This window comes from Varanus komodoensis, unplaced genomic scaffold (genome assembly GCF_004798865.1).
Source record: "Varanus komodoensis strain SLA01 unplaced genomic scaffold, ASM479886v1 scaffold20_1, whole genome shotgun sequence".
In the NCBI taxonomy this organism is placed as follows: Eukaryota; Metazoa; Chordata; class Lepidosauria; order Squamata; family Varanidae; genus Varanus; species Varanus komodoensis.
The window spans coordinates 112,109-139,889 of record NW_025335587.1 but is presented as its reverse complement, the minus strand read 5'-3'; the positions used below and the strand labels follow the sequence as shown (position 1 = coordinate 139,889).

General features: G+C 39.0%; 1 protein-coding gene across 2 annotated transcripts; it reads left to right on the top strand.

Annotated features, from left to right (window-relative positions):
* Positions 1–428: 428 nt before the first annotated feature.
* Positions 429–22,916, top strand: STIL (STIL centriolar assembly protein). 2 transcript variants are annotated; one of them, XM_044430332.1, is made up of 16 exons: positions 429–541; positions 3,442–3,540; positions 4,224–4,339; positions 5,419–5,606; positions 6,061–6,308; positions 7,269–7,352; positions 7,585–7,671; positions 9,296–9,443; positions 10,427–10,536; positions 11,309–11,420; positions 12,083–13,132; positions 13,638–13,800; positions 14,481–14,706; positions 17,127–17,316; positions 18,201–18,448; positions 21,449–22,916. In XM_044430332.1, the coding sequence occupies exons 1-16, from the start codon at positions 522–524 to the stop codon at positions 22,260–22,262; spliced, it is 3,903 nt and encodes a 1,300-aa protein (XP_044286267.1). In that variant the 5' UTR covers positions 429–521; the 3' UTR covers positions 22,263–22,916. The 2 variants fall into 2 exon arrangements, with proteins under 2 accessions (XP_044286267.1, XP_044286268.1); XM_044430333.1 differs by lacking the exon at positions 21,449–22,916 and having other exon boundaries at positions 18,201–21,412.
* Positions 22,917–27,781: the final 4,865 nt, after the last annotated feature.

Genomic DNA, 27,781 nt, shown 5'->3' with positions numbered 1-27,781 from the left:
ACTACATGACAGTAGTAGACTTATTCTAAATATATCTATCCAAGTGCATTCACGTCTACAACCTCAGACCACCCCTAGAGACTAAGCATTAGTATCACTGTGGCAACAGAGGAAACCACACCTATTCCGCACGTTCCCCAATTTGCCTCTGCGCCTGCGCAATAACTCTCTACCTTCAACCGTTGAAAACAAAGCCGAGTTTTTAAATATCCCTCCCACAAGAGTTCCGCGCGCGCGTAGCTGGCCTCTGTTTCACCAGGGGCTATGTGATTGGTTACAGCGAACAGCTGGGTGGTGAGACAGCTTTGATTGGCGTGATGAAAACGATTAAAACGAAGCGGTGGGCGGGGAAAATTCTTGGAATGATCTTTGATTGGCTGGATGACGCTGCCGACTAAACGGCTGCTTATTGGCTGATCGTGCCGCCATTGGAGCCGCCACAACAGGGAGGGAATGAGGATTCGGTTATTCTGTTTGTAGCCCGGTCAGGCTTTTGAGCGCCGGGAGGGATTTTCCCACGTATGGAAAAGGGAGTGGGGAGGTAAGTGAGCAGCTGCTGCCTTTGACGGGAATTTTCCCCCACGGAGAGCTGGGGGTTCTCTTCAGTCCCCACTGTCTCGTTCGTTCATATACGCTTATTTCTTTTCCTACCACAAGCTCGTCTAATGGCTTTCTTGCTTTAAAAATACAGAGTTAAAGTTCTCAGCTCTTTCTGTTAGGCCTTGTGCGTCCCTTTGACAACTGTGTGACAGGCAGTTGTTCAACTGGTGATGTTTCCCTTTTCATTGCATCTGCCTGCTGCTGTGGTGTCATACTGGCTACGATGCCGAGACTGGGTTTGGACAAGCGAGGTTCCCATCCGCACGCCCCTTTGAAGCGTCATGGCCTGCCTTCCCCGCCAAGGGGAGCTGCTCTATTTCTGGGTGAACGCTCGGGGAAATTAAAGGTCAAATAGTACTGTGTATCCAACCGAAATTCTTGTGCCCCTCAAAGCTGAAACGATTATCCGTCTAATCGTATGCGCAGCTCTCGGTGATCACTCGTGAATGAACTCAGAAAAGATAGCATCCTAGTCTCATGCACACTGAGTTTGCAATAATTGTTAAGGGTACCTTTAAATTATTGTTGCGGGTAGGGTTCTTTCTTTAAAGGCTTGGAGGTGACAACCTGTGGCTCTCAAGATGTGTTTTCACACTGTTTCCATCATTTCTAGGTAGCATAGCTAATGCTAAAAGCTGTAAACCAAAGTATCTTGAGGTCCACAAGTTGTCCACTTGTCACTGATGGCCAGCTAGCATGTAGACCTGATCCCCTTTTAAGTGACTCTGCCAACCTGCTGTGAAGGAAGTGAGACAAAAGACAGCATGTTGCTGTTGTGCTCTGAGACTTGCCAGGCACATTCATGCAGGTTGTTGATAATGTCGGAAGTGGTGTATCAATATAATGAGTGCATGAGGCATCATCTGTCACCCAGCGGGCATTTGCTATTGACTGAGGATAACGGAGAGGTCTCCTGTGTGTGTTCTTGTGCCATGCATGAAGGTGCAGCAGTAATGGCTGCGGGCACTTGGACTTTCTTCCAATGGGCTATAACTTTTATTGATACTAATTCAGAGCGTAACAGATCTGTGATGGTGATAAAAGCAGCAATAACCCCATCCTGAGCCATTGAAATATGAGTAGTCATTGAGTAGGAGAACTGGGAATGTCAAGTGTGTGGAATTTGCCCCCCTATTGCTTGGAGTATGTACAATTACTGATTTTTTATGTAGAAATTCTTCTGTGGTAAAAATGGACTCTTGGTGAATACTGTTTCATAACTTAAAAGACTTGACTTTAAATGGGTGACACTGTTGATGTCATTGACCATCAGACTGATCTACTTTAATACTGATATGGTAGTAAAATGTAATTCTGAGTATCTGGGAGAAAGGATAGAATACAGCAGCAATATGCCCTCTGGGCAGAGAGGTAGCTGTTTAATTTCCACACATACCTTTGAAAAACATTCATTCTAGTCTTTAATTCCTGGTGCATGCATTTTAATTACTTCCAGGGATTAGTATTGCCACTATGTTAAATTTGTAAGCCATGATGCAATTCTTGCTATACCTAAAAAGTTGTGTTTAGGAATTACTAGTGTTAAAATGATTTTAGGGTTTAAAGGGGTATATACTTAATATCTTACTCTAATATGTTAGAATGCTAAAGTATCAAGATATGTTTGAGGCATTTAATTTTTTTTCTTTTATGCCATTTCTGCTCCTATAATTTTCAGCAGGGTGAATCATTAAGATTTTATATTTTCAGTCCCATGGAATTTATTTCCTCTGTACTTCAGAATCAAAGGTATCATAAAAATTTTGTTCAGCTTCAGTATGTATGATTTAAATTCCAGTTACATAAGTATTTGTTTCAGTAATTACAACATTGTTTCACTATTGGAAACAAATACATGGAGAATTTGTTTCAATACTCATTGAAAGAAAGAGGCTTAGATACATGTATGGCTGAGCTAGAATTGGACTACAAGTTATACCTTAGCAGCTTTGCCTTAAGATGCATTTATGTTTCTTTGCAGAGGTTTGGTGAATCAGTAGCCAGCAAACAGAACTAAGTGTTTCCCCTGAATGTTTTGAGTTTATATGTTCTTTTAAAAGTTTTATTTGTATGTCAGTAGCCACATGGACACTCTAACTCGCAAAACCTTGTTGATCGTTACAAGTTAACTCTGTCACGGAAACAGTGGCCTGGATCCAACAGTGTTCCCTCACCCATGGAATAGACATTATTGGCAGATTGCATTCCCATATCCCCTTGGTCTGCCTTGAGTATCCCCAGTTCTGCTTCAGAGTGGTTCGCCTTAACTATGGAGAGAGAAGTGTTGACTCTTATATCACTTTTTGCATGCACAGAAGACTTCGGAGTTGGAGGAGAATTTGTGGCGATCACAAATTATGGGTTATTTCATTCTACATTGTAATGGAATCAGTTGAACCTAATGAATGATTTGGTATTCATTTATTCAGGGAAGATGTGAAGAAACTGCTGTTTTTATTAAAATTAGAGAGATGAACATATTTATATACTAAAGGGCACCATTTCTGTCTTGCAATTTTGAGAGAATTTGATACATATAAAAATAGAACATCGGCTTCCCAACCTTTTGCTCCCCTAGATGTGTTGAACTACAATTTCCATCTGGGCATGAGAGGAGCTTTAGTCTAATGCATTTGGAGCACCAGGTTGAAGAAGGCTATGTTTGTCTTCAACTCAGGGTGGAATCTTGAGGAGCTTCAGATGCTTTGACCTACAACTTACATTGTCCCTAGCCAGTAGTAAAATTTGGTGGGAGTTGTAGCCTTTTAAATGACTTGACCGACAAATCACCCACACTTTTCTAATTAACTAAATCAAAAGGAGTAATTGTTTATCTTTCAGAGGGAAGATGCTCCCCTTCAGTTTTCCTCCATCTAAATGTGCACTTTGGAATCCATCTCCTACTGGAGAAAGCACCATCTCTCACCTGAGTTCTCATAGGTATGACTTGTTATCTTTTGGGTTAAAGAAGTTGTATTTTTTCTGACAGTCTTCCAGTGTACCCACCCTCCACACACAAGCAGAATCTTGCCCTTCCCCTGTCCATAATCCCATGCAAATCACCCACATAGGTTACTAAAGGATGTTTGTTTATGAAACAAGGCTGGAAACCTGTATGGATCCAAATATCTAAGTATGGGTCACTTGAGAAGCTTCCACCTTTTCACATATTACACAGTTGTTCATATAACAACAATTTCAAACCTAAAAAAATTATATGTTGCTTCCTCATTTGTTTTTCTGTCTTGCTGCTTCCTTGTTTTCTTACTTTGAGACATGAACTTATTCACTGGATTCAGACAACATGATAACTATGTACTGACAAACCATGATGAACCAAACCATGGTTCATAACACAACAATAAACCATGGGTTCTCTTCATAGCTGTTTTGGTTGACAAGCTACAGCTTGTTGCTATAGTTGCAATAAGATACTAGATGGTTCATCAAGTAATACTCAACCCTGGAGTGTGGGTTATTGTGTTGTCTTAACCAGTAATTATTTTCTGTTATGTATTTTTTGTGGTAATAAGTTATTTTTGGAGATAACTGAAAGTCCCAATCTAATACTATTTAGAAACTGTAAATTCAGGTATTAATATTTTAATTATGTGTCTCTTCAGAAACCCAAAGTTGATCATGGCTGAGAAGACACTGAGACTTGCCCATCGTCATGCTAAGCAAAGTCGAAGAAAACCATTCTCCTGCTTTCTAGTTGCAACTCTTGCCATAGATGAAGGTACTTAGAATGTCAGATAAGCCACTGACCAGCTCTTCTGATTTTGACTAACTGACTGAGTAAGCCTCATGGTCTTACTCAAAGTAATAATGCGATAGAAGTAATACTAAAGGATAGTGAACATATAAAACTGCCTTTATTGACAGGCTGCTAGCCTACCTAGGCCAATATTGTCTCTCCTGACTGACAATAGCTCTTCATGGTCTAATGGAACTTTGCCAGCCCTCCTACCTGAGTTCCTTTTCAACTTGTGCTTGAAAGTGCAAACTTGTGTTTGAACCCAAAACCCAATGTGTGCAAAAAAACTGCTTCACTCCTCTCGACTCAATAGTAAATCTAGAATTATGCAAAGAAACTAGGGTTCATAAATATAAAATTGGGGATTTTAAACAGCCCGGTTTTGTATGTTTTACTTGGTGTGTGCAATGTCCTGTACTTCCTAAGGGGAAAAGGACTTTTACAAAGATTATTCACTGGCACAAATCAAGGAAAACAGCCTCATTGTAAGTCTTTCTCCCATCCATTCTAGTAAAACTATTCAACGCAAAAATTTGCTGAGGGCAGGGATAGTGGCATACATCAAAGCCAAAGAGGAAGGAAATCAGATGGAATACCACTGACTGAAATTACTCTAGCTCAAGGCTTCTCCAGTTCATCATGCATTCATATATACAACTATGCAGAGGAATGTACATAAGTTACTATTTAATGTGGGGATACTTGTGTCTGAATTCAGCTTCAATAATTTCCCCAGTTGGACAGTCCTCACTGCTGTAGACAGTACGCTACAAGACCTCAGGTGGAGACGTTTGTTGTGTTCTTCCAAGATTCTTTTAACTGAATTGTGTACTGAATCAGCAAATTACTGCTGCATGCAGAGCACATGGTTGTATCATTAAGCAATGACTTTTCCCAAGTTTACACTCATCAAATTCCTTTGGACTGGGTTTCTTTAGACCTTGAACCTGGGACCTTTCAAGTGAGAATCATAGCCTTAGACTAATACATGTTACAGATTACTGTCTTTTCGATTAGTGAACACAGAATTCTCTTTAATTGTTTAATTTTTTCTGGCACAGATAATGAGGGTGTATCACTAACAATAGACCGTTTTGATCCGGGTCGTGAAGTAACTGGTAGCTTGGGGAAAATCCCCTCGGCACCTCTTCCTGGAGACTTTTTGATTCCATGTACATTTAATGCCTGGGGATCTTCATCAGATGATGTCATAGTGCACAGGTCTGAAGATTTCAGCTTGGCTTTTAAGGTAAAAAGCTTGGAACGATTATTCAGTTTCTGCAATGATTCCATATTGTGTTGCTCTGCTAACGTCTAGCAGCTACTTATTAGTCTGCCTCAGAACAATAATAGTTATACGTATGTGCCTTAAGAACCAATATCAGCGTTTACTTCTATTTTTAATATGGACTTGGAAATGGTTTTTCCTAAAACTTGCCCTCAGGCCAGCTTCTTCCTCCACCCCTCCCCTAATCTTTTCTACCCACTGTCCTTCACTGCACTCATTGTGGAAGGGATAAATGTGTGCCCTATCACTGCTGCTGCCTTTGGTGCTCTTTCCAGCTGAGTTTATGTACTTGCTAGAAGTACAGAAGCCTGGCGTGGAAAGAATGCAGTCATAGCAGCCTCTCCTATTTTTAACAAACTCTGCTAATGTTATATCTGTCTCTTAAACTAATTTTGGTAACCTTTTCTTTCTTTAGAAACTGCAACAGAATCTGAACAGCCAAGATTCTTTGGAGCCTTCCAATATGTTGACCTTAAGAGTTCATATCTCTTCAACAGAGAATATGGATAACCTAAACTTTGACTTTCATTGGGCAGCTGTTACAATAGGCAATGCTTTAAAATACTCTCCTGTGAAGCCTGTTCCAATAATTCCGACAGCCCTTGCAAGAAACCTAAGCAGTCACATAAACATTTCACAGGTGCAGAGAACTTACAAATGTGGGTAAGTTAATGCTAACCCTAAAGGTTCATTGTTGATATGTATGCTTTGTTCAGTGGGTCTGACATTCAGATACATCAAAGATCTTGCAGGCTACTGAAAGGCAGTTCTTAATTCTGTTAGAAGTTCTGGTGATAAAGAAGACAGAACAGGATATAATAATGGCCATTTCTGGTTTTTATACATTATACTGTCTGTATCCAGTGACTGGTTTACTGGAAACTATATAGACAAATTAAAATAGTTGGACTTTTGGGAATAAGACCAAGTGGAAGCCACTGGAATTACTTTCATATAGTGGCAATTTTGAGGCAGTGGCTGCAATGTGCAGAAACTGCCTACCTGTGTGGTTTGCCCCCATTCTCTGAATATTTTCTGTACTAGTGCTATGTATTGTATAGAGGTAGCTTATTTAAAAAATCCCCCAAATGATGGGGCGGTCCACTTAGGAAGCAGCTTTCACATTTATAACTACTACATAGCAGCTTTTCAAGTAGCTATAATCTGCATATCACTAATAATGCAAAAATCTTTGTATGGCATTCTTCCCACATGTTTCAGATGTATAGTCCTATTAGTTTTGGAAATAAAAATGGCTTGCATGCAGGCAAGTTGAATCACTTTGGATTGATGTGTAAATCAAAGGCTGCATTTTTGTCCCCACTAATGTACTGGGAATTGGTTTCTCTGTGGTACATGTAAGAAGAATGCTTACAAAGATTTATATAGCATCCCCAATGAACGTCCGGTGTTCTAAGTTGGAACAATACCTGTAGGAGTGCAGCTCCTGATCACAATCTACCCTATCGCTGCATTCAACTTATGGGGCCTTTCTTCAAGTGCCAACTCTGATGGAGACTAAGGGGTGAGGTACTTAGGTGAGCTTTGTTGTATTAATAAAGCAAACAAATTGGAGTTGACAAGCAACTTTTCTTCAGGGAGAAAATGTTTACTTTCCTGCAGATACCTTACAATGGACCAGACCAGGAAGTTACTTCTAGTTCTGGAAACAGACCCCAAGGCTTATAGTTTGCCACTGATTGGCATGTAAGTATTTTAATGTGAACATTTCCTAGTCTTCCAATATTTGAATTTGCTTGGCATTTGGCTGTTGGGCAATATAGAAATGTAAGAAATATAAGCATAGACATATATTATAGTGCATCTTCAGATTAACTGGAAAAGTTATTGTATTAATGCTTGAGCTACATAAGGATATACCTGTTGTAGTATCAATGCCAATGAAAGTACTCAGAAATCTAATTTTTCTTTCCTGTAGCTGGTTGAGTGGAATATCTCATATCTACAATCCACAGGTCTGGACCTGTTGTCTACGCTTCTTATTCAGCTCTTCAATTCAAGAGAGGTGATTATAAATAAAATGAATTTTTCTCAAACAGTGAGGGTTACAAGAAAAATGTCCTTCTTACTATTCAATCATCAGGATTTTTATTTATTGAGATAGTTATCCTTTTTATCCACTGTCAGGCAAAATGTCAGCTAGAAAAGCCACGTTTTCAAACAATGCTAGTCTACCATCTAAGAAGGAGCCAAAAAAAAATCCCCGTCAAAGAATGGCTGACAGTTGCCAGAGTTTTAAGAACAAAAACTCTTCTTAGATCTTTTAAGGGTCAAAAGTACTAATGAGAAACCAGTAGCCTCATGAATGTTGCTTTCCTGAGTAGCTGGAGATGCAGAAAAGTGAGGGGAAAGGTGGGGACATTGGCACCTGTGGCATAAACTAAAAACTCTGAGGAGATCAGTACAAAGTTGGGGAGGTGAGGCACCACCCCATTTTGTAGGGGAAAATCCCTTGCTATCTCTTGACAGCTCTGACAGCTGTACAAATTTAAAAAATAACCAATTTGAAGGCATTCTTGTTTGGTGGCTGTGGCTGGAACCTGCTGCACTTCCACAGGAGTTACCTACTAGGGCATTGCTTGGGCAAGCCTTTACATTTAAGCTATTCAGAGGTGCACTTTTGTGCAACCTCAGAAAAATGGTACATTTCCGTGCATTCATTTGCACCAAAATTATTTTTCAGAAGATGGTGAATCACTGGCAGCCCCTGCAATGTGCAGCTTGGGGACTTTGGAGGTGCTGTCAGTATCTGTCTCTTCAGAATTCATAAAAAGTAGTCTCTGTGTTGGGATAACCATGGCAAGTACAAAATATCTTCTGATTGCAGCTGGTGAGAGTGAGCCATTTATAATCATTCTAAAGTACCATTTGGATACTTGTTGGGAGTAGCTGGTGGTGACTCAGGCAAGAACAGCAAAAGTTTCTGCTGCTGTTGGCAAGTGGGTTCCCCTGGAATCACGACAGGGTCAGTTTCCTGAATTCAGATGACATGACCACTCATTGATGAGAACCAGTGTGGTGTAGTGGTCCGAAGCACAGAAGTGGGATACAAGCAATCTGGGTTTTGGTCCTTGCTCAACCATGGAGCTCACTGGGTGGCTTTGGGCCAGCTACAAACTCTCAGCCCAAAGTATGACATAGGGTTGTTGTTGTGGGGATAAGACTGAGACCAGGAGAAAGAGAATGATGTAAGCCATGCTGAGGTTGTTGCCAGAAAAAAGTAGGACAGAAATTGTGGTTCCAGAAATCCCTACAACTAGTCATGGGTTTGTAGGATGGCTTGCTGCCCACAAACGAGCTGTCCTGTAGACAGGAGTTAGACCAGGCTGCATGACATGAGGACCCATTCTGGCTAGTTACTCATGATAGCTTGCAATGCTGTGCAAAGCCAGTCACTGACATTATCATCAAGCTATTTACCAGAACTTCTGTATTTATCTTGATTAGTCACCGCTAGCTAAGGTCCTATCGGTGTAGGATGTATTTATTTATTTTACCCTAATGTGCCTTACTTAACAGTAGCTTATACTGAGCTGCATTTGCTATTTTAAAGCCTATTATTCCAACTCAGTGCATCACATTAGCAGGTGAATCTCTTTTTGTTTTGATTCTCCCCTCCCCCTATTTAGGGTACTTTCAGAATCAGGCAGTTTTCTTATAGTCCTTTATTCATCAAAGCATAAAGATCCAGAGTTTTATGAATGCCTCCCCTGTGGTGGACATACTGAATTATGTTTCCAGTTACTTACAAACAAAGAAACTTTACATCGGTTCAAAGTAAGTTGCTTTATTTCTGGTCTTTATCAAGTTAGATATATGATTGCAATGTAGCCATGGTCAGTTGTTTCTTGTCAGTTAAATACTTAAGGGATTTGGATGCATATGTATACAGTATTATGCATTTCTTCTGTAGCTCTGTACATGCAATACTTGAGTGAATTTTTCCAAAGCTATCAGTTATTTTGTAAAAGCAGTTAATGCAGCTGTATGGGCCAGTGTGGTATAGTGGTTTGAATACTGGATTAAAACCAATGAAAGGCAAGTTTGAATCCCCTGTTTAGCCTTGCAACCCTTGAGTGTCCTGACCATCTTATGCTTTCTAACCTAACCTACCTCACACAGTGATTGTGAGGATGAAGAAACTCCATAAGCCACTCTACCCTTCTTGAAAGGGAGGGGAAGGTGAGCTAAAAATGGAGTAATTGGAAAGTTATCCTTAAAATTTTGGTTTAGCACCTTTATGATCTGTCATCACATAGCAGCTAAGCGTTATAAATAACATGAATATTTACTGTTCCTGCTGAGCAAAACCTCACTGGGTTTGTGGAAGGTGTGCTATTGGTAAGGGGGCAAATTAAGGCCCGTTGCATTTAACTGCAGCAAAAATGACAGATATGTGGCTACTTTACTAGGATAATGGCATAAAAGTGAGTGCCAAACTAATTATACAATAACTTAATAACAGCCTTACAGGACAAGAACACAAACAAAGGTATGCATGTAGGCCACTGTCCATGCTTTTCATTCAGGTTCTTAATTAATTTAAAACAAATAATGTGGCAATCTTCAGTTGTTAGGTATATTCACAATGTAGCAGTCATGAATCTTCTACATCAGAAAAGGCTCCTAAGATGTAAAAATATTTTGACACTATTTTGGCTTGTTTAGGGTTTCTTATGAAGTGTTTGGGGTGAGAAGGAAAGAAAATTGTGTGAAAATGGTTAAAATAGAGATTACTAACTGCATCTACCTCATTTCAGAATGTGGAGCCTTCAGATAGATATGCTGTTCAGTTTGAGCTGAATTCAGACAATAAAAATTCAGAAATGGAGTTCTTCAGCCAAATTTTAAAAAAGATTTCATTTAGCAGGTGAGGCATATTTCAAACACTTATGCATATAATCTGTCCTATATGTCTGCCAGTATGCAATTCTGCACTTTCTACAGAAAGGATGTACAGATTTTCAGTAAGAATTGTTAATAGTTAACCTTCCTAGTATAAACGTAAGTACATAGAACATAGCAGGAGGTAAACAAGTAGGATTTCTGTAATTGTTCTTGCCTGACACACAATAGGCAGCCTGAACTTAACCAAACAAGAAACTCATGTGATATGTGTGGATGTGGACATCCTGTAAATATTGCTTCCTAGTGAAATTAGCTAAACAGCTTAGTTTACCATATTGAAATATGAAGACTGCCAAATACTGCATTAGGGGAAAATGCTTTTCCATTTGACATTTCTCTTAGTTGCACTAGTCAAACAAAAATGCACACATTAAAAGCAGCCACCAGAAACCTTAATTCTTTTATTTATATATAATAAGGCCATTGCATTTTGTTTAGTTTGCTTACAAATAATTGTAGTTCAGAACCAAATTATATAGGCTGCCTTCCAGTAGCTACTCGTATTTCTGTAAAGGGTGCATATTTCCATAAAACATTACTTGTTCCAAGACTGTATTGAAAACCAGTTATGTTGTAAAATGCAGTATTGTACATAGGACTGAAATCCTATAGATTCTCTGGGTATTTGTAGTATTTATTCTTCTAAATGTAGCTGGAGTGCGAAACTTAATATTTCAGGGCATTTTCTGGTGAGTTATATTTTACAAGAAATACAAATATTGAAATATTTTTAGCCCAACTCAAGGTTCTTCTCCAAGTAAACTATCTGTCAGTGATCATGATTCTGGTGTGGAAGATGATGCATCCCCGCGGCCATTTCCCCATCCTCTTCCAGTGAGTCAACAGGTAACTTCTAGATCTCTTCTTTGATTACCTTCAAGGGTCAAGAAAATTTTCTTGCTGTGTTTTTGGCCCAGATTCAGCATTAGTATCAAGCTAGTGCTATGCCATAGTCTTGCCACTAGGTTGTACTACAGTGCTATTTAACCCTTTATTGCCACAAATATATCAGATTAACTTTTAAAAGAAGCTGTATTCTTTGAACATGGAAGAATAATTGACTCTGCTGACCCATAGCCCAAATATTTGATTTTGTTTAGTAGGAATTGAGATCATGTTGAATATTTTTATCTTCAGTTTTCCTACTTACTAAGCTAAAGAAAAAACAAATGACAAGTTTCTGAATGTAGACAGCAGCTCTGCTCATTAAATTTTGCTGTGAGACATATGTACACTGGCGATAGTGTATTCTGCAGTAGTACAGCAGAAGGATACTTTATTGAGGATTTTGGAAAGGCTATTTGAGGTCTCCTTTAAGAGTGGGTTGTGGCTTATGCTTTGCTTTATGGTTTGTTTTCCACTCATTTGTATTTTTAGTGTAGGGAAATCTGTTAGACAAAAATTACTGAGGTGAAAAGGGTGAGAACCTTTCAGATTAAATTGTTTACATGAATGTTTTTATCTTCAGTAATCACAATATTGTAAGCTTGTATTGTCCTGGTTTCCAGATGACTAAGATCCAGCCTTCAGTCCCTGAATTGTCAGTTGTATTTGATGGTGTAACTGCAGAATCTATACCAAGGTCCAAACATGGAATGATCATGCAAACAAAAAAGCAGCTTTCATTTGGACATCAACCTGGTAATATAACAAGTCCCACAGAGCATCCACCGTGCCAACTTCAGAGTTCTGATAATGGGAAGCAAATTTTTGGTTCATGTTCCAAGAAACCTTCTCCAAGGCAATTGCCTGGCCAATTAAAGCAGAAAAATCCAGTTTTAAAATCTTACAAAGGAATGCAGTCACCACCTCAAGAGCAGGCTGGTGGAGTTGAGTCTCAAAGAAAGAGTTTTGGATCTTCCTCTTCTTCCTCTTCTTCAACACCTTGTAGTGGTTCCTCACCCAACACTTCATCTCATCAACTTGGAATACCTTCTGAAAGACACTTGGCAAGTGATGATGCTATGGAAAGGAATGGAAAATTTCCTATCGCTGCAACCTCATCATCTAATACTCCAATAGCTTCACAGCATCTCTGGCATAGCTGTGCGTTGTCACCTCAACATATAAGGCCACCAGTGGATTTTCGGATACCAGTTCAAGGTCCACTTTGCTGTCCTTCCTGTGTCTGCAACTGTCAGCTATGTGGCCACATGCAGTACAGTCCAACAAATATTTGGCAAGGGCTGCATAAAACAAGTTCTAGTCATAGACCTGAAATCCAGTCAGGCAGTGCCCAAGAGAGTACACAATTAATCTGTCAAAGTATAGAATGTACAAATACTGGCTGCAATCCAGTATGTGCCAAAAATTGCCACACAAACTTAGGCCATCATGGAATAATGGGAAATTCTCCCTTTGGTGATAACGTATCAGCTATAGTAAAGAATCCTTCCACTGTTGACTCTGGTAGTACACAGTCCCATGCAGTGTATTCAGGATGCATGCATACTACTGCACAAAAAATGGTATCAGATAATGAAGTTATGGGATTATCATCAGATGTTTATAGAATTCTTTCTGAACAAGACAGACAGATCAAGCTGCTGCAAGCTCAGGTTTGTTGGGTTAATTCTATCACTCAATATACTTTATATTTAGCTTAATTACTGGAAAATAATATGCCAGCCAATATGATATTACTATAACAGAACATTGTTCCTCTGCTTAAGTTTGGTTTCCTCAGAGGCAAGTACTGAATTAGTAGGACCATCCTTTACAAATACTTAATGTAATAATTATATGATTTTAGAATGGCTAATACTGGTATGTTTACTAGTCAATTTAATGATCTATTAACTTGTTTGGAATTAAGATCAGTCCAGAAGCCAAAAACCAACCGGATTTTAAAAAATGAGATTTACAGTTTCAGTAGCAACATTTTTTTGCTGTTGTACAATTTCCTGTATTAAATTGTTATCTTAAGGTGCTTTAAAATGTTGCTTTAAGGAAAGAATAGCTGTACATGCATAAGAGATGAATTGACAAGTGATATTTACTGTACTATTTTCTCAGTTTTGTTATCTTGGCTGTACAATTAACACTGATCTTACATGGTTATAGATCCAGCGGCTTTTAGAAGCACAGACTCTTCAACCCTGTTCCACTAAGACCATAGCAAACAGTAGTGTACAGTCTGAGAAGCAACTAGAATTTGTTGCTATGGAAACACAATCTTCTCCTGGGTTACACATGAAGAAAAGTGTCAGCATTGCAGTAAGCACAGGTAATGATTTTAAGCCCTACCCTGAAGCAACAGTAATGCAAGAGAAAGGAAAATTGTTTCTAGCCTGCTGTTTTGTTTCTCTTGTATATCCTGGCAGACCATTCTGCTATCATACTTGGGTCCTGTGCCCACACTGAACAGTATCAAGGCATATTTTCATGTTGTACAATCATTGTGTCCCTGCGGATTGAGTGTTAATTGTTTGAAAATGCAAATTTTGTAGAGGAGCTAATACACTTATTCAGAAAAGTGCAGAATATATTAATGTTAACATTACTTTCTTCAGGAGGCCACAGTATCAGCTTCTCATGTTAGTGTGAACCTTTTGTTTCTAGATAGAGATGTTTAATGGAATTGGAAGAACTTTAGACCATGCTGCAGTATATAGCGGCATCTCCGTTTTTTATGGCTCCTGCTAGAGCCCAGTGGTTGCAACAAAGCAAAAACCCTGTGCAGCATGCACAAGCTAATATGTAGGACTATCCATAGTCCCTCCCACTGCTTAACAATAAACATACGGTAATAATTGGCTAGTAATTGTAGCAGTCTGTGCCATTGCTTTGCTGTAATCTTCGACATGAGGGACAGCCGTGACAAGAACGGCCTATGCTTGTACAGGATGCACTGACACCAGTCTAATGGAGTTCAGCCAACACTTTCTTCCTGTTTGAACTACTTAGGTGCTAGCTTGTTCTGGAATTCCCCTTTGGAAAAGAACAAAGACTATATGAAAGAAGATGATGCAGAAACTTCCAATGAAGAAATTTCTGAGATTTCTATGAACACTGAAAAGAACAAGAGTCAAACAAGCATTGCCTCTTCATTAAAAGCTGTTGATATACCCAGCTTTGTAGATAGTCTTCATGTTGCTGAAGAAGCACTTTGTCCGACCTCTGCTGGATTCTGGTAAATATTCAATTTTTTATACCTTTTATCATATGGAAGCTGCTTGCTTTTGCAAGATATAACCTGGTATTTGATTTGACTGTTGCTCTGTGGTTCCACAGCTCTCATCCTGTGCTGTCAATAATGTAATATATTTGAACTAGAAGAAATTGATCATCATTGGCAGTCCCGTTAGTTTAGGCCGACATAAATGTTTTATTCATTTAAGTGCTTGCTGGATACAGTGACCCTTGAGGATGATTGTTTTAGTATGCACCTAGATTTTGTGTCAATATTCATTTTTTATTGGAGAGCTCAATTTTTAATATAAAAAATAGGTGGGATTTAGTTTCAAAAACCCATTTTCACTTTTCCTTAAAAGGTCAAAGTAAGGAGCCTAGATCATTGATTCTATCATGGTGGTTGGCTTGAAACACATTGCATGATAACCAAATCGTTTAGAAAGATGGTACTTGATAGCATCCCCATTACACATTGGAAAAATGTAGTCATTTTTTAAATCAAATTCATGTATACAGAAGAAATAAGTTTCCCTTGCAATGTAAATAATTAATATAAACAATCGACTATGGAAGTAGCTGTAGTTACTGACTGACAAATTTAAGTGGTAGTTGTGGCACAATCAACCCCATGAATTGGCTGAATTAAATTGGTTATTTCTCCAATAACCAATTCCCATCCATGTGACTGGATTGTTTATTCTGTGAACTGTAAAAAGGAATGTGCTTTATTACAGCACTGTAAAGTTCTGTCTAGTTCTGGGACCTTAAGCTTTAAAAAGCTTATACATAAGTTTTTCTAACTTAATTGTTTTAAACAAACCATCTCTTGGTAACCTGCGTTCCAACAGTCAAAGTAACTTTTAAAATATTTAGTTTGTTGTTTTGCTGAGGATAATGAAAAATCACCATTCTACAGCAATTGATAACCTATATTGATTGACTGGCATAGTACATGATCTAAATCTTATCTCCTTCACCATACGATTGATTGGTTTGAGTGCCAGTATTTATTACCTCTATTGTTCTAGGAGTCACTTTATGACTTATGCAACAGTTTGGAATTCACTATATTTCTAGCCTCGGTTATTAAACTGTGCATGTTTGTGAATATGTCTGTGAATATGTGTTAATTGTTATTTAAATAAGAATAGGTTGACACAGTCAGGTTAGTGCATGGTAAATGTTCAGTTCTAGCACATTTTATTGCATGGATTATTTGTGTGCTTGTATTTTGGTAAAGTTAAAGTCTTTTCAGCACTTAACAACAATATATTGCTGTTGTTGTTTCCCTCTAGTGAGGTCAGTACAACTTTGGGTGTACAATATGGCTGAACATTCATTACAGATTCCTTTTGCATGCAATTGTTGTCAACTGTTCTATTTTCTAACCTTAACACCAGCAAAAAAACTGTGAAGAGGGAAATTTGCAAGGTAGCCAGTACTAGATAGTCTAAAGTTTTATTGCTGGAAAACTATTTTATGTTCTTTTCAATAGTAACTTATCAGACTTTGACCAATTTCGTAAGTCATAATTACCCAGGGTTTAAACCCTGGGTAGCCATGAACAAGCAGGAGCAAGTGACTACATTAATTCCTGCCTACCTGCTTCTACTGAGCTAAACAACCTAGAAGTGTGCCACTCTTGCATTCCTGTTCATCATGTAAGAATTTAGAATTATGTGTCCTTGTAGGAGGAGCATGCACATTTTGGGTGTGGATGTAATAGACAGCAGTTCAGAAACAGTGTATCCCTGGGATATTTAGCTTGTCAAGGGTGAGCAGCTAGAAGCCAACATGCTCACTCCCTTTCACTTAATTTATAACAACAGAAAGTTTAACAAATAGTGGGCTGCAACTACTCCTACTACAACTAGTTGGCAAAAAGTTTGCCAGTTTTGCTTTGATGTCACTTCCCACTTCCAATCAAACAGTCCATTTTGTGTACTAGTTAAGATGGAAGGAGACAGTGAACAAAAACAAGTCTGTATCTCCTCAAGCCCTTTTATGTAGAACAAATAATTGTATGAACTTTGAATCAAATTTTTCAAATCTTCCAAAATAATCAGATACAAGTTTCTCCCGTAATGATTATCTAAATAAGTCCTAATTCTAATTCTATGCTAGAAGAATTTATAAACCTATTTAGATATAATAGGTTGTGTGGGTGAATCATGCAGTTTTACAGAGAGCTTTTATCTCTGTGGAAATGAAGGTAAAAAGAAAATATCAGGTAAACAAATCTTGAAACCAAGATTTGCTTTCATAATGAGCAAGTTTTTCATGTTAATCATGGTTCAAAATTAAACACAAGATGCCTAACTTAATATGTAGCATCTTCTGACCCAAAGTCAGAAATCACTGATCACTGAACATGGTCATTAGAATTGTCTATCATTTGCTGTTCTTTCTTTCTTGCAGTGCACCAGTTACCAAAGAGATGCCTCAGCCTTCACCGCTGAGTGAAAGTGTTAGCATGTGCTTACAAACCAGGCTGTCAGGGGAAACTGGCCATCATGTGGTAGCAATTAATGAACAAAATGTAGAACATGTCATTCCTTCCCTGCCAAATGTCCCAACAGATGATCAGAAATTTTACAAGGATATATTGGTAAGTTCTTGTAGCTGACTTTTCACTTTAATATTATCACTCAAATCAACTCTAACAGGATTAGTGGAGAAACCACCTTCTTTTCTGAGGCAATTGCTTGATCTGTGTCAAGTGTGTGTTGTCCAACTTATTCTTGTATCAGTCTCCATATTTTTCATTTAAATCATGAAGAAGCATTGCTGACTTGATTTTCCAGAATTGGGGGGAGGGGGGTCAGGGGTTGGTGTGGCATATGTTAGGTGTGTCCTTTTAATAAAGTATGTGGCACAGTAAGTGATTCTGGATTGCATTGAATATCTAAAATTGCAAATTAAAAGCTTCCAGACTTTATCCCTATGAGTTCCTGGTGTAATGTTTTTTTCTCTGAATCAAGGAAAGTTTGTAGATTCAATAATAAGATTTATTATTCAAAGCAAGCAAAGCCATTAACAAAGTTAATAGCCAACTGTTAACCATTTAATAAAGCCATCTTAACCACTGAATAGAAGAAGTTAAATTTATGTTACTATCAAGTGTAAATAGTGCACTTAATGTACCTCTAAATTCAGGATCTGAGAACATTTAATATATTGTCAATATGCACTGGTCTATTATATGTGTGTAGAGAGTTGGTGTGGTGGTTATGGGGACCTGGAAGATTTGGGTTCTAGTCCCCATTTGGCATGAAGCTCACTGGGTGACTTTGTGCCAGTCACAGAATCTCAACACAACCTACCTCACAGGGTTGCTGCTGTAAGGATAAAATGGAGTTATGTAAGCCGCCTTGGGTTCTATTCAAGAGGGAAAAAAGGCAGACTATAAATGTAAATACAACAATGTGTAACTTTACTAAAATTAGCTTTTCACTTGCTGTTTTCTGTATCTTCCTTTCTACGTTTCTGCAGGGCCAAGTAAACCACTTCCTAAAAGAATCTTCTGAAGAACACAGTTTCCCAATAAAAAAGGAGCTGATCAACAGTGAATGTCCTGCATCTTCAAAAACCTGCAAGACAGAGAGATGTTTAGTGCCTGATCCAGTTCTGAGAGATAATGATAGTGTTCTGACTGCAACGTTGAAGCAATTAAGAAAACTTGGAATTAATCTTGACTCTACAGACAAGATGAATAGTACACACAAAGTAGAGAATGCCAGGTAACTGGGAAAAATAGCCTTGCTCTAACAATCTAAGAAGAAAAATGTCACAGAAGCTAGAATACTCTCTAATTGGCTGTTATTCATTTATTCTGAGCTGTGTACACTTCAGCCTTTCTTTCCTAAAGATAGTTTCATCATAACTGAAGAAAACTACAAAAGGGCATCTAAAATGGTTGATTGGAGGTTCAACTTTACAGCTTTAGGGGAAAGGAATTAGTGAGTTGGGGTAACCTAGTCAAGTTTCATAAAAAAAGATTATGTAGTGTAGAATGAACAGAGAGTACTCCTACAATTGTCACAAGGGCAATTCATGTTCTGCTGCACATGACTTGACAGTTTTCTTGTAAAATGAACTGTTAAAGATGCATGGAAAAAAACACTCCTATCCATTCATCTGCACATGTACTAATAAGACATTAGTAGATAAACTGGTAGATCAAACCAAGGAGCAGACCACTTTCAAATAGCCCACAGTTCTCATAGTGATGCATGCATGTCACCGGAATGGTGGTGTTCACAAGCTTGTTATAAACTACTATAGGATAGAACTTAAGGTTTCCGGTGCCTTATTTGACAACTTTAAATCTCCCTAAGATCCTTTGGAGAGTAGGGTAAAATACAAATGAGACAAACATAATGCTACCTTTTCCTGCCCTTTGATTCTCTTTTATGGATTGTTGTTATATCTGTCTCACTTATTCCCAGTGAAAATGACTCACATCATTAAAGAGGTATATATCTTTCACATATTCTTACAGATAGGTTTCCTTGTCATCCAAACAAAATTCTCTTCCCCAAGCTCTGACAGAAAGGTTTGCTGTTAAGAAAAGTATAGTGTATAGTCATACCATATATTCTTCCTGAATATATGACATGTTGAATAGCATTGAGGACAAAATTGACAAACTGAGAAACCCCATACTGTAGAGTATATGAGTCTGAGAAGTATTTGCTAAGCACAACCTTGTGGAGTCAGCCATCCAAGTTGGAATGGAACCCCTGCAATACAGTATACCCCACTCCCAATCCAGACAGTCACTCCAGAAGAATACCATCATACTGATATCCGAAGCTGCTTAGAATTAGTACAGGATTTAGTACAAACTTACCAAAGCTATTATTGAATGAAAATTTGGCTTAAGCCCAAACTAAAATGGATCTAGATTATCAGTCTTCTTCAAGAATGCTTGATGCTGGTTATATACCATCTGTTGAAGGACCTTGCGCAGGAAGGGAACATTTGCCACCAGCCAAAAGTTATTTGGGTCCTCTGGTTCCAGAGAGGGCTTCTTCAGGAGCGACCTCACCACTGCATCTTTAAGACAGTGTGAGACTGTTCTCTCATAAAGAGATACAAGATTCCCCCAGCTAGCTTTCACAATCCAAGAGGGGCAAGGATCCAGTATGAATGTGGCTACATGAACCATTCCAAACACCTTGTTAGCATCCTCAAGCTATACCAATTGAAACTCATTCAAGAAAATTGGTGCTCTGGGAACCTTGCCAGATTCAGCTGCTGCAAAATTGAAGTTCTGGCAGATGCAAGAGATTTTATCCTGAATGTGTGTCACAAATATATTAGAGACAGGTCTAAGATATCTTTGACTCCAGCATGTAATAGGCCATGGGTAACCCTGAAGAATTCCACTGGGTGGCACAGGATTGGACAGAGGCAATGTTGTTTCTTCACTCCCCTCAGTGGCCCTAGATAAAGCTTAACCTAAGCATTTAGCAGGGCTCAGTTTAGGAGTTTTTCTCCATCTGTAGTCAAGCCATTTCCTATATTGCTTCATTGCTTTTAGCGCCAGCATAAACCATGGGGTCACACAAGCTATACTATGAGCTCAAGAGTGATCGTGTCAGCTGCCTAAGGCATTTTTATATTCCAGGGATCAAGCAGGGATTTGGGTTTTTTTTCCAAAAAAAATCTAGTTGGAAAATCCCCAGTTGCCCTCTGGAAACTATCCAGCTTGATTGGCCTTCAGGGCTGCATGATTTTAATAAGCTCTGCATTCTTGCAAAGGGGAAAAGTTGCTGTAAGACTAAATCTCAACAGGCTGTGATCAGACCATGACAAATAGTCTGATTTGAAGTCTCCTACTTTCAAATTGCTTATCACCATGCCTAACTGAATAAAACAAATCCAGACAGTGTCCTGCTACTTGTATTGGGCTGATAACATGTTGGACACTGCCATGGTTGTCATGGGTGTCCATGAAATCCTGGGCTACCCTAGTTAAGGTGTTCTTGACACTGGAAGTTTCAACATTACAACCAATGCCACCTCTATTAGCTTAGATAAAGTCTTTTGAGAATTGGGGTGGGTGGTATACTAATAGAATCACTAACCTGCCCCACTTACCTGATGCAAACTACTCCAGACTAGTAGTAGATGGACAGGGAGCCCGGAGACAGAGAATTCCTATATGCCACAACAGTGCTCCCTCCCTGGCCCTCAGGTCTTCCTTGAGCCAAGTGCCCCATTGGGCATAACTCCTCCCTATTGCCCACCTAGCTATTGCTGATGTTTGTCAGATCATCTGCTTCATCCACTATTAAATCATGGATAAAGAAGGTCTTTTTTTGGACTGATCTGGCATTCAAAACCATATTCCAGAGACCTGCAACTGATAGGGCAACCATCACACATTTGGATGTGAGGAGAATCAGAACACAGTACAGCTGTTAACTGCCTGGAATGTGTTCCCTTTACCTGACTAGCTTTCCACCCAACTCCATATCTTCCTCTACCCACCACTGTACTAATTGGTGTGGGGGCACAGATTTCCCCACATAGCCCTGTTTCTTCCCTCAAAGGCACATGTTCAGGCCCTTAGGATGGAACTTGCCATCAAAAGCTCTGAGCAGCCTAACAGGCAACATGTTATGGGGGTGGTTCTTGCCCTTTTATGACCTGACAGGTAGGTGAAATGAATTGCAGTCTGTGTTTCTATTTCCATACAGTTAAAATAATGATTTTTTTTCTATTTCTTTTAGTATAATGGCATGTATTAATCCTGAAGCAGTTGTCCCAGGGCTAAACTACATTTCTTTTGCTAATGTTGGAATGAGTGGCTTAACTCCCAATGGAGTAGATCTGAGTATGGAAGCAAATGCTATTGCCCTCAAATATCTAAGTGAAAGCCAACTATCACAGCTGTCTCTGAGTCATTCAAGCCAAAAGAATTCCATGGCTTCATCTGTACAGACTCTTCTGCAAACCAACACAGACAAGACTTTGGTAGGCTTTGGTTTAATTTCCCCAAGCAATATGTCTTTTGCTACCAAGAAGTACATGAGGAGGTACGGGCTCTTACAAAGCAGTGATGGTAGTAACGATGATGAACAGCAAACTGATGTCTGCAAGGGAGAAGAAGATGTAGAACCTGTTCTACAGCTGGATTTAAGCCCTGTTTTAGAGGGCTTTACTTGCTGGAAAGGACCTTCTGAAATGGATGGTGAGAGGCAGTTTCCATATAATACTGTACAGAGTGAAAATGAACTATCTAATGGCTGTTTGCCACATTCAGAGAGCCCTATATTAAGAAATGTTACAAATACAGTCCTTCCACCAAGAATCCTGCATCAGTCAACTGAAAGTTCACATCTCTCTTTAAACCCAAAAATGAAACTTCTATATGGAAAAGCAGAGTTCACACAGCATCCTGACAAAGAGAATCTGGATGTTCAAATGATACATGAAACTGTGCAACATCCCATCGCTGACCATTTAAACCAAGGAAACAACATGAATTCAGTGGGTACTTTCCTTGATGTACAGCAACTCAGACAGTTACCAAAGTTACTCTAACCTGTGTCAGTTTGGCAGCCAGCTCTTTGGAGGACTTCTTAGTGCCAATTGAACCCATCTTTTCATAGTTCAATAGGACTGAAAGAAACTACTGTCCTTAAAAACTGTTTGGTAGTAAATGGGTGGGGGAGGTTCATTGCCTAGTGTGATGGCCTGGCATATAATGTTTGCACCTTTCACACACTTCAAGTGTCTCTACTTTCCAGAAGGTCAGTGATTATAATGTACACTGTATTTCTTTTTAATGGATGTTGTCTCTTCGATTTAATAAAGTACATGTGGGGAGTGGGATAAACTCCATCAGTGCAGAAGCAGATGGCAGCTTAAGAAAAGGCTGATTTTGTTACTGAACCTATAACTGTGTCCTTTTTTGGGCATTGCACTTCATTCCTAAGTCTTATAATCTGAAATGATATTTTGCCCGGTTCCTTGCAACAAATATGATTATGAAACAAAACAAGGATGACAAATGTCGCTGTTATCATGTGTTTCTGACTTTTGTCAAAAATATAAGGAACAAATATTCCATAAATTGCTGGACTGTTTTAACACTGTGAGTGTCTAAACAATATGTGCTACTGTTCTTTTAATATGCAAACTCATAAACTCAGGGTTTCTAAGAATGCAATTAAACCTGATTTAATTTGTATTTCAGTTATTTGTGTAAACTGTGTGATATCAAAATGGTTTAAGTTCATCGTGTTCATTAGATCATCATGAAGAAGATCAAGTTCTTTCAGTGGGCAATCTTGTACATGTTTGCAATAAAGACCTGCAGCTTCCAGCATTTTTCTGTCAGCATGGCTGATTGTCACATGCTGGCATATATTGCAATTTTTACTATATAACATTTTGCCCATTGGGAAGTGATACTAGAATTATTGGAAGGCCAGCAATTATTGGAAGCACCTACAGTGAAAGTGTTGCTGTGCCAGCAGCAAGCAAGCTATGCTGGTAGCATGATAAATGCTGTTCTTCACAGGTGGAAAATTCTAGGAGAGTAAGATGAAACAGGGTTTGTTGGAGTAGCATTCATTTCTTGACAGGAGCAACCCAACACAATACCAGCTCTGATGTTGGCATAATTTCCTCTTATTGTAGTCAATGGGAGGAAGAAGAAGAATCTATCTCCACATACTTCTCACCATGGCTACAGCAATACAGTAGCTATAATGGGTGTTCTGCCAGCATCTCTCCCCTTCCTCACTGAAAGCGAACTATACAATTCCTGAACTATACAAACCTAGCAAATAATTTTCTAAAGAGAGAAAGGAAAACACAGAAAACAGGCATATTCATCCTGTATGACTTAATCTTTTACTATATAATGAGTAATGCCAATATTATAAATAACTGGATATCTTTATATGAATTTGTATATACAAATCTCTGATTAATTAGGGTAGAAATTCCTAAGTTAGATGTTAATTTGAGAAATTCATCATAAGCAAACTACTTAATGAGTTTTAATCTTATAAAGACTGATACTGAATTAGTTGTAATTATTTTTGTTGAGGTAAATAACTAGAAAAACGTAGAGATTCAGGTAGCAAAGATAGTTAAGTGTTGTAAAATACATTATTCACAGTTTAAGATAAAGTTAAGCAAGTTTTGAAACTTGATATTTGCTGAATTTAAGCATACATGAATGTAGATGCAATACTTTCAGTAAAGTTACTGAATGGGAGCAATGGCCTGCAACAATCCATTCCTGCAAACATTCAGATTTGTGGGGAAGAAAAAAACAGAAAAAAATGTACTTGCAAAGTCAGGGAAATGCAGACTTGTTTTATAATATTTGTAGCAGGGACATAAAATACTAACAGCATTGCTTATGACTGATATACAGTAATTTTAATCATTTATTACCTTGCAAAAAGTTGCAATTAGAGTAAGGAGTATGATCGCTTTGGGATGTATATGTTATAGAGGGCTAGCAAATGGTCGAACTTAGTGATGCTGTTTTATTTGCAATCCCTTTTTGATTTGCACACCCTTAATTTGGTGTCATCAGCAAATTAATCTGTAAAAGTGCAATCAATCCTATATGTGTCTATTCAGAATTAATCCCAGTTGAACTCAATGGGACTTCTCAGCTATGTGACTATAGTATAGCAAGTTCTAAAGCTTCCTGATCTGGGCATGTTTTGTTTAGCAAACCTAGAAAGTGCAGGGTTGAATTCATAGTATTCTGTGTGAGTGCACCTTGAAGAACTCGAAAACCAGTTTCTTTACAGTGAAAAATGGGTAGCCAGTAGACAGCTGAAAGCCACCCCTCATTTTCTGGAACTGCTATTGGAATGCTGTGCATTCAACAACTTGTAGAATAGAAGTAATGGTATCAATAGCTGACTATGGCTGAGGGACGTGGTATACTCTTATGGAAGTTGTACCACAAAATACTCCCGGTTCCTTTACATCCTGCTCTCTTCTGTTGCCCACTCTTCTCTCCCATCCCACACTTAATATCAAAGCAATCTCTAATTTTTTGAACAATGCTATCAGAACTGAAGCTCCTGTTAAGCTAACAACCTTGATTAGCATAAAAGACATCCAGTGTTTAACCACCAATTAACCTTAGAATTATGCTGATCAATCTGTTTTCTTTTTCCCCTTGCATTTTGGAAAGATATGCTGATGACCACACAGTCTAATAGTTGGTGCTTGGAGCTGTGGTATTTTTCATACAGGGCCAGTCATAAATCATTGGTGATCTGCGTGTGTATTCTATATAACTGCAAATAATGGGCTTGAGTTAATCATGTCATACTAAAAGTCTTAACTCCAGATGTGTGAGTTCACTGTAGGTGCTTCAGGGAGCACTCAGCACATGCTCTGAGCACTAGCTCCTTCCCAAATGTGAATCCTGCCCCGCAGTGCAGCTCAGTTTTAAAACTGTATCAAAGGGGGATGTGTGCATTTTAGTCAGGCGCCTCCCAGGCAGACTGGCTCTGTCTTTCCCATTTCCTGCCTGTTCTGGCTAAAGGAAGTGGTGTTCGTGTTTCCTGGATTTAACTTGACTCCTGGGTGGACAGTCGTGACTGCTCTTGAGCTCACATATCTAGTTTCCAGGAGCTTCGTGACATGCTCCTGGTGGAACGCTGTATCTGCATCGAAAGGCACTGCTCCTTTCCTCAGATCATACCTGGACAAAGACAGATGTGTTTAGAAATGTCAGGTGGTCAAGCCATAAGGAAATCCTCTGCTCAGCTAAGCTCTGTTAAAAGGAACTGAGCTTAATCTGCTGATCGATCCGGCCATCTGCTTTTGCATGAGTCATGATGCAATGCAGTTTTCTGCAATGTTTGTTTTGATCGACTGATTTCCACGTTTAATGCTCTTTTTGTCTCTCTCCAGTCAACGAGTAGAAACCACGTGTTGCTCCAGAACTACTCTGGACACTTTCTAAATCCTTTTTACTTGCATTTGGACTGAATTCCTACTTCAATTTACTACTGTAGCAAATGTGTTTAGGATTGGACTCTGTCACTGAGAGCCGGTGTGGTCAACCAGGAACCCAGGAGACCTGGCCAGTTGCTCACTTTCATCCTAACCTAATTACCAGTGGTGGTATGAAGATAACATGGAGTGGAATAATAATAGTAATCCCAATCTTCATATTTTGAAGAAAATCCCCTTGATTTCAATTATTCATTTAACAGGGCAGTAAGCAAGTTTTGGATTACAACTTTGGAAAGGTCCTAGAGACAACTACTAGGTATTAACTGCTATGGATCATGAGAATGAGTGGGGCGGTGAGAGAGAAATTCTGTTGTCAATCCAAGCACTTCTATAATTCTGGCTGAGAAGTATTAGCTGTAGAAACAATTTGGGGACCTTAGTTCTAGGATCACTGGCACATTTAGCAGCAAACAAAGGATCCAAGCTTAGCATATAGCTATCATTTAAAGGATTACAACACACTGACTTGCACTATATAGAAAGGAGAAATTTATTGTTAAAGGTCAAATGGTGGTGGTGAATGTTCCTATTAATTAGTGGTTAAGGTACTAGTAAGGTAGGGATTTTAATTTGGGCTACTTAATTAAAATTATTATTGCATTGCATTTATAGCCCACCCCTTTTCCACTTGTGAGGAACCCAGGTTGCCTGACATAGTCCTCCACTCCACTCCATTTTCACAGCAACAACAACCCTGTGGAATAGGTTAGGCTGAGAGTGAATGACTAGCATAAAGTCACCCAGAAAACATCACAGGATGGCTATTGATTGTGAGGGCAGAACCAGGATGTATGGCACAGACCTCTTTAACAATGGTTAGTGAATATTCTGCCTATTTGAACAACGGGAAGATTATTGGAATTATGAAAAGTTGCATTCTTCAGCAAGTACCACAAAAGATATAACAGCAGCCCATCTGTCTTGGTACAACTTCCTTCTGGCTGCACATCCATAATCGCTTCATGTAGACCAATAACTCTCAAATATGTTTTAAGAAGGAACAGCAAGTTTAGACAGAAAAACCCTGCAGTTCTCCATATGTACCTGCAACCATTCAGTCATACCACTGATCTAATCCTAGCTCCTCTTCTGTAGCAGTGGCCTATATTTTCCTTGTTCAGGGTTGTTGTGAGACCAAAAGAATACATCCGTATTACAGGGCACATCATAAGAAGGGTGTTTATAATTTCATCAACATGTTATTTCATAATAGGTGCTGTGCTTGGGTTTAATGTGCCTGCCTTACACAGGCCATGCAAAGCACACATAAATCTGGTTAGATTTGCATTTACATTAAATGCATTCATATTTGCATTAGATTTGTCTTTGGACGGTGCTGCCCTCCAAATACGTTGGATTACAGCACAGCTGGCAGCTGGAGGACCAGGAAGAGTTCGTTCAAAGCTCACTGGGTAGAATGTGGGTCAATCAGGATCTCTCAGCTTAGTCTGCCTCCCAGGGCTGTTGTGGGGTGCAAATGTGGGGAGAAGAAAGAACAATGCACACCACACTGAATTCTCTCAAGAAAGACAGGCGAAATGAAAATGTAATAAACATGTACCATGATCTCAAAGACACATCATGGAAAAATCTTTCTAGCACTCATTTCCGGACCAGATCAATGGGTTGTGCAGTCCAAATAGAGATTAACTCACAAGTGGAATGCAATCTAATTATTTTCCTGACAGTGTTCCGATTCCCAGTATCTGAACTGATTACAAGAATATTTACTTCGAGAAAGGAGGCTCGTCAGCGGACAAGAGCTGAATGGAATGTTTCCCTCCACTTCAAAGCATTAGAATTACTGCTGAAGACCCTTCGAGGAAGCTTTTGTAGCTCTGTGCTTAACGCATCGAACAAGAGAAAGGGAGCTAACCCGGAAGGCACCGAAATTCCCTTGTGTGCATGGATTCTTCCACTCACTTCCGTAGGTCTAAATGCGCTTACTCCACTTGGACTCTGCGTAGTCAGTTGAGCTACAGTAACTACCTCGATGCCCAGTAGAATCCTGGCCTCCTTCAAGACTGTCTCGAAACAATCCAGAAAACTGTTTTTGG